An 18,806-nucleotide genomic window follows, 5' to 3' on the forward strand; every position below is an offset into this window, starting at 1 on the left:
TTGGCTTTTCAAAACTCAAACGGAGGAAACATTGGCCATGTCTACCATGCATAACTTTTAAAAATTGGCAACACGCCAACACATGTTATATGTGTTTGCATGATCTTTATATTATACAACTTTCTTAATCCAATAAGACATCCTAACATGACCTTGCTTAGCTACTAAGTTTTTATCTAACCTCATAAAAGTAAACCCATTAGAATATTATCATAGGATTTTTCTTGAGGATGACAAAATTAAGAAACAAGTTTGGAAGAAGTAATCAAAATCATTGAAGGCACAAATGGCAATTAATGGTCATTATATTTTTTCTCACTTGTTTGTATACCATTTGTGTGATAAGACTATAAAAGTATTACAAAGAAGAAAAAAAAGGGTAGTACGAACTCAAAAAAAAAAAAGTATTGCAAATATATTTGTAAAGTCATTGGCAAAAAAAGGAATATATGTAAAAGGTTTTAAATAATAAATAAGGAGAGATAAACAAATGAGAGGTGCTACGTCCACAACATTTTTACAACAAATAATAGGTGGTTAGTTGTTATTGGTTCAAATTTGAACCTAACACTAAGATTACTTTTTTGCCCTAACAATAACAACCAGTAACATCCTGCCACCTAGGATTTGTTGTAAAAATGTTGTGGACATATCATTTCTCTAAACAATATTGCTATTAATTAAGTGAATGAGGTGTAAGTTAATTAGCATTTAATGCTATTTTTTTAACTATTAAATCTATTTTTTGAAGAAATTTTAACTATTAAATTAATTACAAATCTACAGTTTACAAATGGTGTAACTTGAACCCATCTCTTATATATATATATATATATATATATATATATATATATATATTACACTCATGCAAATGTGAACGTAGTACATACTAAAGTGTAAAAATTGAAAAAAAAAATGTGTACATGGCGCATGCAAATGTGAATGTAGTATATACCAGAGGGTAAAAAATAGTGTCAAGCAATATTTTTCCTTTTTAAGTATATCATACTGCCTAATGGGGACAAAAAACTTACATACAAATTTTTTTGTGCTCATTCTAGTATTTTAGGCTATTTATAGGTGAACAATTTTAGAGGATACTTACTAACTTGACATAAAAGATATAGCTTCAATGGCTCTTGATACCATACCTTTATGGCTTCCTTTTCTCCTTGTTTTCCCTCTTCTGTTGCTCATGAAAAAAAAGATAGATGAGCGGAGTTCAAAGAACCTTCCACCAAGCCCTCCTAAGCTCCCTATTATAGGTAACTTACACCAACTTGGTGTGTTACCCCACCAATCTATGTGGCAACTCTCCAAGAAATATGGCTCTGTAATGCTCTTTCAACTCAGTGGCATAACAACTGTCATAATATCTTCTGCTGATGCTGCAAGAGAAGTCTTAAAAGTTCATGATCTTGCCTGTTGCAGTAGACCTCCCTTAGCTTGCTCTAAAGTTTTTTCCTACAATTATAGGGACGTGGCTTTTTCACCTTATGGTGATTACTGGAGAGAGATAAGGAAAATATGTGTTCTTGAACTTTTTAGCGTGAAGAGGGTGCAGTCCTATCAGTTCATTAGGGAAGAAGAAGTTGCTTTGTTTGTCGATTCTATATCTCACTCTGCATCTTCTGCAACCCCTATTGATCTTTCTGAGAAGCTGTTTGCCCTCATTGCAAGTATAACTTTTAGGATTGGTTTTGGTAAAAGTTTCCGCGGGAGTGGTTTAGACAATGAAAGGTTTCAAGCAGTGGTTCATGAGGTAATGTCCATGATAGGAAGCTACAATGCATCTGAATTCTTGCCCTTCATGGGATGGATTATAGACACTTTATCTGGTAGATTTAAAAGGCTTGAAAGGGTTTTTCATGAGTTGGATACTTTATTCCAACAGGTCATTGATCTCCATCTTGATCCTGAGAGGACAAAACCAGAGCATGAAGACATTATCGATGTGCTACTGTGAATTGAAAGGGAGCAAGCTGAGTCTGGCGATACTGCTCGGTTCACAAAACAAAACATTAAGGCAGTCCTCTTGGTAAGTTGCCAAACTTTTACTAATCCCATGGTTTTTTTTTTTTTAACTTTACTTATCTTAGCAAATTAGCCCATGTTCATCTACTTACCTGTTACTATATTTGTTTATCAGAATATATTTTTAGGTGGAATTGACACTGGTGCAATTACCATGATATGGGCGATGGCAGAGCTTGCTAAGAACCCCGGATTGATGAAAAAAGCACAAGATGAAGTTAGAAGTTTCATTGGAAATAAAGGGAAAGTCACTGAAAGCGACACTGACCGCTTTCATTATCTAAAGATGATAGTTAAAGAAACTTTTAGATTGCATCCTCCAGTGACTTTACTTGTCCCAAGAGAAACCATGTCACACTTTAAGATCAATGGTTATGACATTTACCCAAAAATGTTAGTACAAGTTAATGCTTGGGTAATAGGACGAGATCCTAAATATTGGGAGAACCCAGAAGAATTCATCCCAGAAAGGTTCATGGATAACTCCATTGATTATAAAGGTCAAAATTTTGAGTTATTGACATTTGGATCTGGTCGAAGAGCTTGTCCTGGGATATATATGGCAACAACAACAATTGAGCTTGCACTTGCAAATCTTTTATATTGTTTCAATTGGAAATTACCTGATAGGATGAAAGAGGAAGATATCAACATGGAAGAGGCAGCTGGTCTTAGCCTTACTACCAATAAGAAAACAGCTTTGAACCTTGTGCCAACCGCATGGTTTTAAGATATTAGTATATGTCAGCACTCTTCCTCACCCTTTCTTCTCTCCCCCATCTCACACTCCATTCCAAATATTATGACATGCTAAATGGTGGCCAATTTGCATGTATGTTTTGGCTTTTGCGATTGTGGTTCATTTATCCTTTCTTATAAATAAATGGTAGGAATTGAAAGATAATTTGTGTTTGTCGTTATTACCTGTGGCGGTGTCATGGAATACAAAACCACTATTTCTATTCCATTTTGTTATGATGTATTCATTTTATTTTACTTATAAAATAACTAAAATTTAAAAAATAAATAAAATAAATAAAACACATGACATATCACAATCGGTAGAGTATAAAGTATTTTTGAGACTGATAGTTTCTATTCAGTATTATGAAGGATTGGCATAATTATTTCATTCAATCAATTGTTTTGGACAACGGAGCAGAGGCTAGGCGAGCAAATTTTCTTTACACTCCAAACTGTATGGAGAAAAAAAAGGAAGAAAGCCTCACTTTGAGCATATTACAATTTATATTATAAATTTAAATCGACTTTAATGTTCAAATGTTTGATCATGTATGGTGGCAATGAAAGGTATGTAGAGGGAATCTTTCAACTCCAACATCAAAATCAATGACGCGTCCCACCAAATCATATTACAAAGAATTTTTTCTTACAAGATTACAAATTATTCATCATCAATTTCATAACATGAAATTGTTTTATGCATACTGTTAGGACATATGTGGTTCACTTGATAAGAACATATGTCATTATTTTAAATAATTGGTTAATCTTTTGACAAAACGCACTTTACTTGTAATTGGGTAGATCTAAGATGCTTTTAATACTTCAAGAAATAAGGTTTCAAGATTAAGTGTTAAAGTCATGCAAGTCTGTCAAAGAAATAAGGTGAGAAGTGCTTATCATTAATTCTCGACAGCTGGCTCGATAGCTGCATCTATTGAGCTTTAAAATGTTGTTCCAGCCTCGTGGCTTGACAGTTGCTCAACAGCACCTCAACACCTCTATCTATTGAGGTTTAAGAAAAATAGATTTTCAGATTTGTTTTGATTCTAATTCGTAGATATGTCTTTGGGTCTTCTTTTCTCATAACCCTAGACATATAAAATGATTATTTTAAGGGTTGTCAAAGCAAGCACAAGATGCACAAGCATTGAGAAAAGTCTGTTCAAGCAATTTGTGACCGGAGACAAAGTTTGCCCTAGTTCATCTCTTTGTGAAGAAGCTGCTGTGTCTTTGCTCCGTAGGGTTTTGTAACTAAGCATCTTCTTGTTCTTCATTGAAAAGGAGAGATTGTCACTACAGAACAAGTCCAATTGGGTATTGGGGTAAGGGGTAAGGGTTCAACTGTAGGTTGGTATAAGGTACTGAAATTCCTTTACTTATAACCGCTTGTTGTGATAATAGTGGATTCTCGGGAGTGGTGACCTTAAAATCACCTGGTGGGGTTTTTGCCTTGAAGGTTTTCCCCATTCGTAAACAAATCACCGTGTCAAATTTATTTTTCGCTACACTTTAGTTTATTGGTGATTTGTTTGTACTACCATGTGTTTGCATGTTAAATTGGTTGATTAATTAAATTTGGCTAATTAATCAATTAACCTATCACAAGTGGTCAATACGTTTTTGGCCTATCACATATTGCTCTAGAATGATTGCTATGATTAGTGTTCATTTATGTGATTAGCTTTTATATACTACAAAAAAAACTATGTGCTCCGTACGGAGTCTCGTTTTTTTAACTTTTACATGTGAAGTATTCCTTTTATTTATTTATTTATTTTTAATGAGGTGTGTAATAATAAACATATAAACTAGTAATTTAAAAAAAAAAAAAAACTAACAAAATAGTTTTGGCATATGTACTGATTAACAATATCTATTAATTTCTCTAAAAAAAAACAATATCTATTAAGTTTTTATTTCCTATAAATGAATGCTAATGAAATTAAAAATGAGGTTGAACATCAAATAGGGATTTTTTTTTTATGAAATAAAAGATTTTGAGTTTAAATCATGTCTATACCAAAAAGAGATTTAAATTTTATTATATCTATAAAAAAATATAAGTGCTGAATTAGTTAATATGTATTGATGAGAGATGACACCATTTAAAATTTGGACCCTAATGTTAATTATCATTTTGATTTAAGTCATTCTGTCTATATGTTGTGATGATGTGTTCGTTAAATGCTGCCTCAACTCAAAACGACATATTATGAATCCAAAATTTGAAGCAAAAATGTGTGATTTTAAGTGTGTAAATTGCATACTAGTCTATATTTCATTAGCCCTCAACTTAAACAGTCTAGCTTCAAGACTATATAATTATATTTTTAGACAAGTTTATATATAGACACATAATGATAATACAACATAAATTTGAATCAACTTTAATGTTCAAGTGTTTGTTCACAAACGTATTATTAATTTTAGGTCTAGTTCATTTAATTGTCGAGTTTAAATTTAGGCTTGAATTTAACTTATTTTTAAACAAACAAACAAATATAAACAAATATTTTTTCTAACTTAAGTTCAAGCTCCTCGTAAGCAACTCGATTCATTTACGGTCAATGCCCCCTCTTGATTAATTACACCCGAATGGCCCACCAAAAGATCCTCTTATCATAACAAATTCACAATCTATCATGTACCTAGCCAAATAGATTTCCAAAATCTTACAAGCAAATCTTATAAGTATTGTATACCTTTGTAACTTGCAATATTGTACAACCCAATCAAACTTTAAAATACGTACTAGTGTAGAGAGAGTGGTCGCATTGGATCCGGATCCTCTCCATTTCCATTTGATAATGGAGAGTGTCTAGTTAAGGGACATGATGCATCTAAAATAAATCAAGGGTGTAAAAATTGCCACGTCAATTAAATTTTAAAACACTTAACTCTAGAAGCTCAATTGTGGTTAAACAAAAGGGTTGACTCAGCAAACCCATCTTATATCAATCTCTCTTCTCCATCGCTGATAGCTTTGCTCTCTCAATCTCTCTTCTCCATCACTGTGCTTCCTCAACCTTGTTGTTGCCACTGCCACAATCACCAACGTGTGCCAAGCTACCTCAACTGTGATTAAACAAAAGGGTTAACTCAGCAAACCCATCTTATATCAATCTCTCTTCTCCATCGCTGTGCTTTGCTCTCCCTCAACCTTGTCGTCACCACTGCCACAATCACCAATGTGTGCTAAGCTATCATTGTTTCTTCAATTTCATCTCACACCAGCCTAACATCACTGAACCCACTGCTCGGTAAATTTTCTCAATCTTATTTCTTCTTTATAAGCTCTGTTTGGTTGCTTGGAAAACAAAGGAAAATAAATTAGTATACTGCTATTTTTTTTATTGATTTTGTCATGTTGAGTTTGTTTTTTATTCTTTGAGTGTTTTTTTTTTTTTTAGGGTTTTGAGCTTTGGGATTGTTTGAAAACAAAATAGTTGGTGGGTATTTGAGCTTTGCAGGGTTTATGGTTTGTTTTGATCTGAATATGTTCCAAAAGGTATGAGATTTTTGGGTTGTTTTGATACCACACCTAAGTTTCTTGAGACTAGGATGAAAAATATGAAAAACAAAAACAACAAGCAAAGCTAATACTAGAAGGGCATGGGAGGAAATATAATTAATGATCAAAATACAAGCTTACTATTTTACTTAATCATAATTGTTCACTCGATTAATACACTGCCTTTTTAGGGCGAGGTAGATGAATTTTTGATTTTCAAAAATTTGAGTTGTTGGGATTCCTGAGAACCCTTTTGTGGTTGGTATTTGAAGCTCTTATAGGAAAATTAATTGAATTTCTTGGCTGTTTTTTGTGCCTCTCTTTTTGTAGATTGGTTCTTGTATTGGCCTTTTGGTTATCCATTTGGAAAGTCTGCATAATTTTTTGGACAGGTTCTGTTATTGGTTTCTCTATAATTTTGAAGAATTGAGATTTGTTAATATTGCTTGTAGGTTTCATTGATCCTAATCATCAGTAATTTGGAAGGGCCTTTGGAGCTATGATACATCCCAAAGCTTTGATATCAAAAGAACTTACATAACAAAGAAGCATCATACATTCATACCAAGAGATGGGGCAAGTTGTTTAACACGAGAAAAGTCGAAGTGATCAAGCTAAGATTGAAAATTGTAGACTTTGGATGGAATGTATAATCAAGAAGCAAGAGTTGGAATGTATAGTCAAGCAATAAGCACACCAATTGTAGAAGTTTCATGTTATTATAATCATATAATCAAAGTGTTTATTTCAATGGAATTTTTGTTATGTGATCAAAGTGTACATTTTAATAAAATTTGTTCATTTTTTATATATTAAATTCTCTTATTGTCTACTCTGTTGGATTGAATTTTGATTGTAATGCCAAGTAACTCATAGGGGTGCAACCCAAGTACATAGATTAGATGAGCAATGTAAAAGAAAGTGATTAACTGGCACCCTTACCAATTTGCAATGCAAGTACACAGTTCACATGAATGTGCATTTAACCATTATGCAGAAACTGCTTTGCACATGTTAAGGCCATTTAAATAGTGTAGTGGAAACTAGATTGCTTTATTGCAAAATACATTATATTAATTGATGGCATTGGGAAACTCCTACCTAGACAAAAACAACAACTCCTGCCTAGACAAAAACTGAACACTATTTACAGCAAATAGGGAAACCGATCCACTCCTAATAGCATAACAATTATGCAGAAACTGATCCACAATTTTGCAGAAAACAGGACAATTTGCAGAAACAGTAATTATGAAGAAACAATAATTATGCAGTAATTATACCAAACATATTCTACAGAAATAGTATTCTTTCCAAATAATAAAAAAATTGAACATTTGAATGTGACCAAATGTGACTAAGTTTTGGACCATCAAAATTCCAGTCCTAAACTAGGAAAATTACAAAACAAGAGCACTTAATCTCAACATGTGTCATAGATTATAAAACATGATCCTAAACTAGAAAAGTGGCTTGACTTTATGAACCATCTCATTCCATCTACTTGTAACACTTTCTTGAGTCAAGGGACCTCCACTTGCAACACTTCCTTGAGTCAAGAGACCTCCGGCACCATCAATTTTGTTGTTGGAGCCTACAACACTTGACATACTCTCTAAATGTGATACTAATGCAACACTTGTTGATGAGCCTCCCTGATGTGATGCAGAACTTGTAGAAGTCGACTACAAAAAAACCAATTACACATTACACATATCACAAGCTTAGCATTAAAATTATCAAATCATGCATCTAAACTATTATTAATATCAAAGTAAAATATATAACTGTAAATATCTTTACCATTAAAAGTTGTGTAAAACTAGTAATATTTCCAAAAGAGATATCCTCAGTTTTCATTTGTGCCATGATGTTATGTGCATATATTTCCTATAAAAATTGTAATTGTTTAGCAACAATAATAGTATACTATATTAACGTGTAAAAATAATATAGAATGGTGAAAATAAGGATAATTTAGAAGATTACCTCCTGCACTTTCTTTTCTTTGTTTGCTTCTTTGATGTGCCTTCCTTTGGTTTCGATATCTTTTCTATCCATGATTTCGTCCTACGCTTTTTATTACGATAAATCTCTCTTTTCTTTATCCCTTTTGGTATAATCGTAATTGAAGCACATAATTGATCTTCTTTTTCTGCAAAGTCAATGGAAGGCCTAATGATGTCTTCTTCTACATTAGCTTTGCAATTCCTAAGGTCACAAAGTTTTTTTTTTTTTTTTTCAAATCTGCAATTGCTAAACTTAGAATATTATGGCCTTCTTTAGTTTTACATGCCTCATTCATCAATTGAATATATTTTGGCCATAAATCTTGATACCGATCTACATATTCCAGTCAAGTATCCGGCTTAATGTTATGTGTTGTGCAATTTTTTCCGCTTCCATCTTTTGCATCTCTTATCCACCTCTTCATGATATATCTATTAGAAATCAACTTGATATCCAATACATCAAGAACTTTCAAACTATGCCTACATAAAATACCAAATGACTCAAACTTTCTGCAACTACAAGATAGAGTCTCATCTAATGGATTCCAAATGACTTCATATTTTCCATATTGATTGAAAACTCCAACCACATAACTATGTGTTTGACTCATATTGCGTTCTAGGATGGAAAGTTCCATCACCTCTTTAACTTTTGTCTGAAATAAATCAAACAATGTAGGCGTGTACACTGTTGCTACTTGATTAAGCATAGGAGAGCTTTTGAGCTTCAATCTTGGAAATTTATGTCTAGAGTTGTATTTTGCTTCTAACTCTTTATCCCATTTTTGATTGACAACTCTTTCAAAATGAGTGAAAAACTCTACTATATTGAGATCAGTGCGCAAGCAATCCTTCAAGTCAGCATTGAAACTCTCACTAAGCTGGGTTGTCTTCATTCCTTCAGTGAAAGTTCTCTTAACATATGCTTGGGCCCATTTTTCCTTTAATTTAAATAGATCAATTAGCCATTTATTTTCATGAACATCATATTTATCTAGCATTTCATTCCAAGCTGTAAGAAACTCATCTTCACCATTATACTCATAGATACATGCTAAGAAATCATCGTTAAATTGAGACTCATTTTTGAGTAAATGAGTGTTTCTTAGCATTCTGCCACATATGCTAACTACAAAATGCATGATACGTCTTAGGCATGACTACTTTTATTGCAGCTGACATTGCTGCATCTTGATCTGTGAAAATAGTGATTGACTTCTTTTTAGACATTGCTTCTAAGAAGGTCTCAAATAATCATACAAAAGATTCAATCATTATCATATAAAAGTGCACCTCCAAATACAATAGTTTCTCTATGGTGATTGAGATCCAAAAATACTCCAAGTGGCCTTGCATCTCTATACATTGTATCAAACGTTATTACATCATCGAAGTGGCTATAGTCAATGATCATTCTTGCATTAGCCTAAAAGATATTAGTAATCAACTCTTCACAGTCCAATTGAGTAGCAAAATAATATGAAGGATTTTCCTTAAGTTGACAATTGAAATATCTTCTTAAGCTAGCAGCTTCCCCATGCTCCATGTCTCTCTATCGCTTTGTGCATAAATAGTTTTTATGATCTTGCTTGGTAAAACCAAGATTATCATATCCACCAACTTGCGTACAAAGAAGCTCATAAGATTGCTTTAATCTTAATCCTGATTCATGTGCCAAATCAATTTCAATAGCATGAGTTGTAGCCACTTTCCGTTGTGATGGCATCATGTGTACAGTTGATGGAAGGTGGAGATAGTGGTTATGCTCAGCAATAAATTCATTCACCACATATTTTTTACTATCTCAATTAAGTACAATAACCAAATGTGCTTCACAACCACATCTTGTTTCCGCTCGTGGATTCTTTATATTTTGATCTCTCTTGTCTTTGCCTTGAACTCCCTCCTTCGCACACACAAATCTCCTTGAAGTAACCACTCTAGTCTTTTTATATTTATTTAACGTACTCTTTGCTAATGCTAAAACCAGCCTTTCTGCCATATTCATTATAAAAATCATATTCAATCTCATTTGCTTCAAACTCCATCCCTTTAAATGAGGTAGATTCCATGGGCACATTAGAAGGAACATGTATTCCCATCATTATCCCTAGAAAAAATTGACTATAAATTTATTATAACTTTCACCTATGAGTAGTAGCCAGAGTAAAAATTGACCAAAATAGAGATTATGTAAAAAAATGAGACAGAGTAAAAATGAAAGAGTAGCTAGAGTAAAAATGAAAGAGTCATTGGAAGCAAGGGAAAATTTGGCTGCTGAATGAGTAGTAGAGTTACGAAATCTACTAATCCAACTAAAATTGCAAGAAACAAAAGACATAGCCAAGTCTTGAATGTTAGCAATCAAATGGGAAATAGAACAGGTAGAACAGGGACCATTGGTGTGGATAGACCAGGCAATAAAATATGCCATATACTAATAAAGATTCAATCTTTATCTCAAAAAAAATAAAAAAAAAATACTCCAAGAATCATCCAGCCATTATAAAGATTCAATCTTTATCTCAAAAAATTAAAAATAAAAGTTCAGATAGACTCTTACTTGCATCTAGCCATCAAAACAACAATATAAACTCACCAAGACAACAATATAAATGCAAAAAAAAGAGATGGACTCCAAGAATCATCCAATCATTATAAAGATTCAATCTTTATCTCAAAAAATTAAAAATAAAAGTTCAGATAGACTCTAACTTGCATCCAGCCATCAAAACAACAATATAAACTCACCAAGACAACAATATAAATGCTAAAAAATGAGATGGACTCCAAGAATCATCCAACCATTATAAAGATTCAATCTTTATCTCAAAAAACTAAAGATAAAAGTTCAGATAGACTGTAACTTGCATCCAGCCATCAAAACAACAATATAAACTCACCAAGACAACAATATAAATGCAGAAAAATGAGATGGACTCCAAGAATCATCCAGCCATTATAAAGATTCAATCTTTATCTCAAAAAATTAAAAATAAGAATTCAGATAGACTCTAACTTGCATCCAGCTACCAAAACAACAATATAAAGTCACCAAGACAACAATATAAATGCAGAAAAATGATCAAACATCAAATAAGATAAGCATAAGCAAGTTTTACGGATATACCTCTGTTTTGGCAAGATAGAAACAAGATGTAATCTGAACTTGTTCTCTGAACCAATCTACAAAAAACAGAGATGTGGTTACAGAGATGTGGTTGTTCTCTGAACCTCTGTTTTGTGCACGTTTGGTTTTCACTTTTCCCTCCTAAAAGGTTTTTTTTTTTCCAGTAGAATTTGTCCGGTTGAGTTAAACAACCCTCTAGTTTAAGTGTTTAACCATAGTTAAGTGTGTGTTTCTATTTTAATTGATGTGGCACGTTTTTTACCCTTGATAGTTTTCAAAAACATCTTGTCCATGAATTGGACACTCTCCATTTCAAAGGGAAATTGAGAGGATCTGGATCCGGATCCGGTCGCACTCACTTCACTTGGGGGGGGGGGGGAGGGGGTGAATGAATCATGCACTAGCTCATCAAGTGGGGACCACCATCCCATTCCAAAAACTACGTTGCCAATCTCTGTGCATTCGACATGTGGCAACTGTACCAACGCCAGCGTAGTACTTGGTCTTTTTTTTTATTAAAAATAAAATAATAAGAGATCAGTGTTGTGCAACTTGGATGGTTGGGTCCCACTTCTTGACACATGACATGCCTCTTGTTGGGGGGACCACGTGCTTCACGCATACTCCTCGCCGATTTAAGGTCACCTAGTTACTTGTTGACTTCTTTGCAAATTAGACCGTAGTCAAACCAAAAAAAGAAAAGAAAGCAAAACTAGCCTTTTAAGTTTCTCTCAATTTCATTTCAGTTCTCTAACTTTTAGGTTTATTCAATTATGGGTTTTCAATAAAGATATTCGGGATTCAAAATTTTATTTTCCTAACTATTTAATTATCAAAAAAGAAAAAGAAATGAAATAAGACTTCTGTCTAATGACTCTAATTATTTAGTTTACCTCCACTATTTATACAAATATCCACAATTAATATAAACATATTCACATTTTAAAAAATAAAAATACATTTAAAATATGAAAGTGAATATTAAAACCAGGAGAAATTCTTAAGTACTCTTGGAGCATGGAGAATGATGCCCCCTCCTCTCACATTCATAGTAGGGTCCATTCATTAAATTCATGGTGGAGTCTCTCATGAATGTGAGAGGAGAGAACATCATTTTCTTAGTACTTCAGAAGTACTTAAGAATTTTCCAAAGTGAAAGTGAGAGTATCATTAGATTCATTACCCTTGATTGATGAGCATACAATAGCAAAACAAATAATGGTGGGCGAGGTAAGAAACAAGCGTGGGAAAAAATTATAAGGTGCAAGAGCAAGCCACGGAAGTGGAAGTCCAACTACTTTCAACAACTAAAGATTAAGGCAACTAGGATAGAAAACAAAGACATGTTAAAGATATCAACATGGTGGAGGCTGAAGACCAACCTCGCCATCAACTAAGTATCCTTAATTGAAAATGCTAAGAGCTTGGGAACTCTTGGATAGTTTAAGGCTTAAGCCTTCTAAGATTTGGAGAGGGCACACAGTTTGACATTCTATTCTTGATGGAAACAAAGATGGATGCAAAAAAAAAAATTTAAGTTCAGTTACAAGGGACTTTTTGCTGGGGCCAACAGAGTACGTGACAATCACAAATTTTTTTTTTCCACATCACACAGTTTAGTTTGCAAGACAACAAGGACACGTAAGTGAATTTGGCATCAATTTTCAGCATTAGTTTTTAATTTTTAACTTTTATGTACATTTTTTTCCACTTTTTTTTTTTTTCATTTTGTTCAAGGTGAAAGTATACTTTAGTACACTTTCAATAAAAAACTTTTAACAAAAAGCTAAACAATCTGTTCTCGTGATCAAGGCACAAAGATTTTCACCATTCAGTTAAGGGCATCAAAGTCAGAAAAAGTTTGAAATAGTTTTCTAACGTTCCCAAACATTTATATATGAAATGGACAATGTTTGGCTATAAAGCTGCAAAAAAAATACAATTTTGTATAATCTTGCCTAGCACTTGGTCAACCCAACTCATAAACAATAACTCATAGAGAGGTTCACCTCTCTCTTTGTTGAAATCTCGATCGATCCAACTCTCAGTTGACACTTGGGTTGACCCAATTGCTAGCCTTACTTCACTGATCTATTTTTTTCCACTTGTTTACTATTGTCTCCTTCACTCTACCTCTACTAAAAAGATAAAAACACTTTTTAATTTCCAAAATGGGGATTAAACAACATTTCTCCAATATCCAAGCGAGCCTTAACTTGTATTACAACGTATTTGGATATACAATAAATATTCTCTAGTTTCTTTTTACTTGCTTAACTTTTTAGTATGTGAAAAAAATAAACGGGTCATATAGGGTTGATCCAACTAGGTAAAATGCGATAAAGATCCTTAGGTTTTACAATTTGTCTTAGTTCAACACATTTCAAACACAAATCTATCTCAGATGAATGCACCTGAAACGAGATCATGCTCTTTGGAATAAGATTTGGTTTTTCTGTTATTTAGTTTTCTTGTGCATGAGATTTTAGAATTTTACTTTCTTGTAAATTGTTTTTCACAATTGAATTATTGAAGTTAGTTTTGGATTTAATTTGATAATATTAATTTGAAAATCTCAAGAGTCTTATTATTTAACTTACATTACCTCTTAGTTGAAAACATTTAGATAATTTTCATTTGGGATAATTAACTATATAAGAAGTTCTTATATCTATCTTAATAAGGTGAAAACTTAGGTGAAAACTTTACAAGTGTTTGGCTGCTATGGTATGCCTAGCTCATCCGTTGGAATGGAGACATGATAGAATTGTACACTCTAATGTCATTATCTAAAACAATATGAAACATGCTTAAATTATTGTCCAAGGGCCTCAATTTCAAGAATATATTGCATCCCGCTTATGGTGATTTCTGTATTCCTTTTCAGCCAAACTGACAGTAACATTTTTCCACAATCTATATTCTATAGACAAACCCACACTCATTTGAATTCTACGTTATTCTCACTCACTGAGACACTATATTTTCACAACAAAACACCAAACACAATAAATTTCAAAACCATTCATGCAAAAACGAAAAACCACAGTAGCCAAACATTCAACCCATACACCTCTATTCACAAAAACAAATCCACACGCCTCTTAGACCTTCTTTAGCCCTTGGATTAGAGAGAGAGATCGAGTTTGGTTGGGAGAATCACCTCGGTGGTTGTTTGAACTCAGTGGGTTTCGGCCATGGAGGTCCGATATGGGTTTGGGCTTGTACTAGAAAGAAAAATAGAGAGAGGGAAAGACCAATTCGGTGAAGAAAGGGAGGATTGGGTCGAGTCTTGCCTGACCCATTTGATGAGGTCCAACCCATGCCAGCCAAGTTTGAACTCAGTCCTTAAGACCAGCCCAGCAACTAAACTCCCTTGGTCTAAGCCTAGCTCTCTCATGGCCCAGTTTGAAACTTGCATGTCAAGCCCAGAAAATAAAGTAATAAACCCAGCTCAAATTCTAGCCCAATCCGAAATCAACAAATCTCCACTCTTTAAAATCTCAGCCCAATCGGCCCAATAGTTTTTCTCAAGCCCACTTAATCTCATACCCAAAAACAAACAACTAGCCCATTGACATAAAATTTCCACAAAATAACACTTTCACCCCCAAACCCTCATAAATTGCATTTTTGCCCCTAAGTCACCAGAAACATTCTCTCCAAACTAAGAGAAACTATTCAAACTCTTCATGTATCTTTTTATTGCATGTGATTTTTGAAAATCCAATTATTAGATTGCATGTTCTTATTATATTCTTCATGCTTGTAAAATTTCAAAGAGATTAAGATCAATAACAATGTCATCAATGAAATATTTAAATTTCACGTTTTTGGTAAAAAATTATGCACAAGACATAAGTTTATAAATCAAATAGTAAATAATATCTTATTTGAATGAAATTTAACATGTATGTTAAAAAAATAAAGAACATGTAATCCAACGGTTGAGCCCATTTGGTAATGTTGTTCTAGTAACCTTGTTTGTATTTTTTGGAAATACGTGTGGGGTGAAAAAGTGTGTGAAAATACGTGTAATATTCTTTAAATATTGAAAACTGTTGTTTAAAGCACGGTAACAAACGAGTCCTTAATTTTCAAAATTCATATTTAATAAAAAGATATATGATAAGATTAGAAGTTTTAAAAAAAAAAATAGTTTGGACTTTGAACCTTGTCCAAGGTCACTAATTTCCTTTTCATTTCCATTAAAATTAATAAATGAAGTGTCTTTTGTAATAATTCTGTCAATAAATTCACATGTTGGTTGATTAGATTTGCATGATATTCTCTTTGGAATTCACATGTTTATTATGCTAATATGTTTATCTCATCATTGTCAATTGCAATTTATTTGATATATTCTGTTCATGTCATTTCCCTCTTGGATGTGTGTGTATCTTCATGCCATCTCCATAGGTGGTATTGAAGGTCATCTATCCCACAATAAAAGGCTTGATGTTTACACCACTTTTAAAGAAAAAGAAAACAAAAATTTTCTAAAACCCTTGGAGGGTATTTTACAACAAAAACTTAAAAGGATTTCAAAAACCTTTTTCTAAAGAAATAAATCACTTTTCCAAAAAAAAAAAAAATGACAATTTTCACAAAATAATTTTCAAATGGTGCTTGGCCCATGGCTTTAAATCAATTAAGCCCATGGCCCATCAAAAAAAGCTGACGAATCCCCCATCCCCTAAGCACCAATCATTTCATTAGTGTTTTATTTTGCAGTGCTAAGCAATAAACTTCTAATGGAGTGACTAAGTGAGATAGATTTCTTGCACTTAGAATAATTCATCTATGCATGCCTAATTGTATTTTCTCACGTGCTAGTACATAGTATCTTGTATGCTAGTACCTAGTATTTCAAATGTCATGCATTCTCACATGCACACACATTTTCACATGCTCACATGTATATACATCCTGTTGAGGACTCTTTTTTCATGCTACATGACATTACTTCATTGGAAACCCATGCCACATCAACATATTATTGAATTTTGGGTAGATATCCTTTAAGGCCCAAAATAAGCTTATATTTTATCCAACTACATGGATTGGGCTCACATGGCCCATAAGTTCCTTATTTCAAGAGGTGGATTCATGGCCCACATTTCCTCTTCATTAATTAGGATCATAACCCACAGCATCATCAACATTAACATATAGATCGGGCTCAAGCAATGAATCAAAGTTCACGACCCATATTACCTCTCTCATATTCATGGAGAGCGGCTTCTCCAACAAAAGCCCATACTTACACAAAATGACAACAAAGCTCAAGGTACGTCATCTCATCTTCGGTTCATGATCCAAGCTCATGAGTCTCTTTGGGGAAACTTTGGGAGTCATGGTTTGGAGAACTAAAAGGTATGTTCAGTAAAGTTCTAGCAGTTTAAAGTTAATAAAAGAAACATGTTGATTGGCGTGTCTTCCATGGTTTTAAAAATTGGTATGGTCAACAAACCGGAATGGAGAGTGGTTCTCGGTTTTATGGTCGGACCGAGGTTGATCAATGGTCGAACCAATGATGTCATAAATAATTATAAAATATAAATAAATAAATTTCTAACTAATATTTTAAGAAAAAAATTAAATTAAATAATAGTAAAACATTAAACCTTAACTTTAATTTATAAGAAATGATATGTCCACAACATTTTCACAACATTTTTACAACAAATTCTAAGTGGCAAGTTGTTACTAGTTGTTATTGTTAGGGCAAAAAAGTAATTTTAGTGTTAAGTTCAAATTTGAACTAATAACAACAAATAACTTATGATTTGTTGTGAAAATATTGTAAAAATATTGTGAATATAGCATCTCTCTTAATTTATATATTAGACAACAAAACTTAAGCCCACTACAAAAATTATTATAGTTATTCTTTCATTTTTTAAATAACAAAAAGCCACTAGAGTGAGTAACAATATCATTTCCCAATATTTCTTTTCGAACACATATCTACCATTATTGCTTTACACGTTGACCGTACCACACTCCATTTCTTTTCCACCACATATCTACCTTTAGTCCTTTACACGTTGATACTCTAGTAACTCTCCACCTACCACATATTTTGAAATCTTACATCCACACTTTGTTTTTTGTTTTTGTTATTCATCTTTTCCAACTTCACTCTCCTCTCTAGATTCCAAAAAAAAACTTCATTGTTCTCTCCTGGTTAGGCACTGATATTTTGGTTCCAGTTCATTGTGGTTTGCCGAAATTTGTCCAAAACTAGAGCACATTCTGCCTCCGCAAGGTCATTGTATAGAGAGGTCAAAAAAATGTAAGAGAGGTTCGAAATGGCGGAGCAAACGGCGTCAAGCTCGTCCCTTGAGCTGCAGCTCACCACCATTGGGATGCACCAATGGGAAGTTAGGCTTCCTCAATTGTGTCAACTCATAAATAGTAAATTTGATATTTCTGGTGTCAACGTGGGTGTCTTAAGCTTCACAGTTGTAGACTTAACAGCATCTTCAAGGTCAAAATCTCTCGTCTTCTTAAATCTGAAACAAAATCTCTTATCTTTTTTTATTTTTTATTAGAAATACAGTGGCTGAAGTGTTTATGAACAAAACAGCTTAAAGCCGGTTTAACCGTACTGGTTTCCGTTTTTTCGGTTAAACCAGAGGTTTTTCTGGTTTTTTCTTAATTTTCGGTTTTTAATAATAACTGGACTAGATTAAGGTTCGGTTCTCGGTTGAACCGATTGAACTGGCTGGTCTGATTTTTAAAACCATGGTGTCTTCTCCAACTCCTTGAACTCTGACAAGTCAGTGTGTAATAGGTAGCATATAGTAAGCCTCTCTTATCAAATAAACACTTAAAATGATAAAACTCTCCACTGCTCTTTGAGTAAAACTTAATACTTGTCATATAACATATACTCAATATCTCTAGCCATCTAAATGCTGATCAAATAACTATTCATTCAATCTCCAGCTATTCCTATGCAAATTTGGAAACCTAATCATATTATTATACATAAATTATATTACTATTTTCGGCTGAAATCCAATAAGTCACAACACAATGAGACATTGACTAGATCTCTAAAGCTTCATTAACTATTAATTAATTATTCTATTACTTATGAAAGATGTATAGAAATATAATTTTGAACCAAAAATATAAATACCCAAAGGAGGAAACATTTCTAGTAGAACACCAATAGAATGTTTAGCACTTGACACCTAGCTAAAAGTGACATCACCATCTATTTAATGCTCAATCCCAGCAGCCAGCTACTATAACCAAAATAGCAAGATATCCTTAAAATAGATCTTACAATTTTCAGCCAAATTCATGAAATAAATGTTGAATATTTTCTCTAGCAGCTTGAAATCATCTAGCTGACTTC

General features: G+C 33.1%; 2 protein-coding genes and 1 pseudogene across 2 annotated transcripts; 1 reads left to right on the plus strand and 2 right to left on the minus strand.

Annotated features, from left to right (window-relative positions):
- Window positions 1-1,094: 1,094 nt before the first annotated feature.
- On the plus strand, window positions 1,095-2,764 carry LOC142621207 (cytochrome P450 71B34-like; annotated as a pseudogene).
- Window positions 2,765-8,648: 5,884 nt separating this feature from the next.
- LOC142620160 (protein FAR-RED ELONGATED HYPOCOTYL 3-like) lies at window positions 8,649-9,446 on the minus strand. Its single transcript, XM_075793573.1, has one exon. The coding sequence runs from the start codon at window positions 9,444-9,446 to the stop codon at window positions 8,649-8,651; it is 798 nt and encodes a 265-aa protein (XP_075649688.1).
- A 125-nt stretch (window positions 9,447-9,571) lies between these two features.
- LOC142620161 (protein FAR-RED IMPAIRED RESPONSE 1-like) lies at window positions 9,572-10,406 on the minus strand. The gene is made up of 3 exons (XM_075793574.1): window positions 10,273-10,406; window positions 9,926-10,103; window positions 9,572-9,730 (listed from the first exon to the last, which is right to left on the minus strand). Exons 1-3 carry the CDS (start codon window positions 10,404-10,406, stop codon window positions 9,572-9,574), a joined length of 471 nt encoding a protein of 156 aa, XP_075649689.1.
- Window positions 10,407-18,806: the final 8,400 nt, after the last annotated feature.

Source organism: Castanea sativa, chromosome 12, assembly GCF_040712315.1.
Source record: "Castanea sativa cultivar Marrone di Chiusa Pesio chromosome 12, ASM4071231v1".
NCBI classification, from domain to species: domain Eukaryota; kingdom Viridiplantae; phylum Streptophyta; class Magnoliopsida; order Fagales; family Fagaceae; genus Castanea; species Castanea sativa.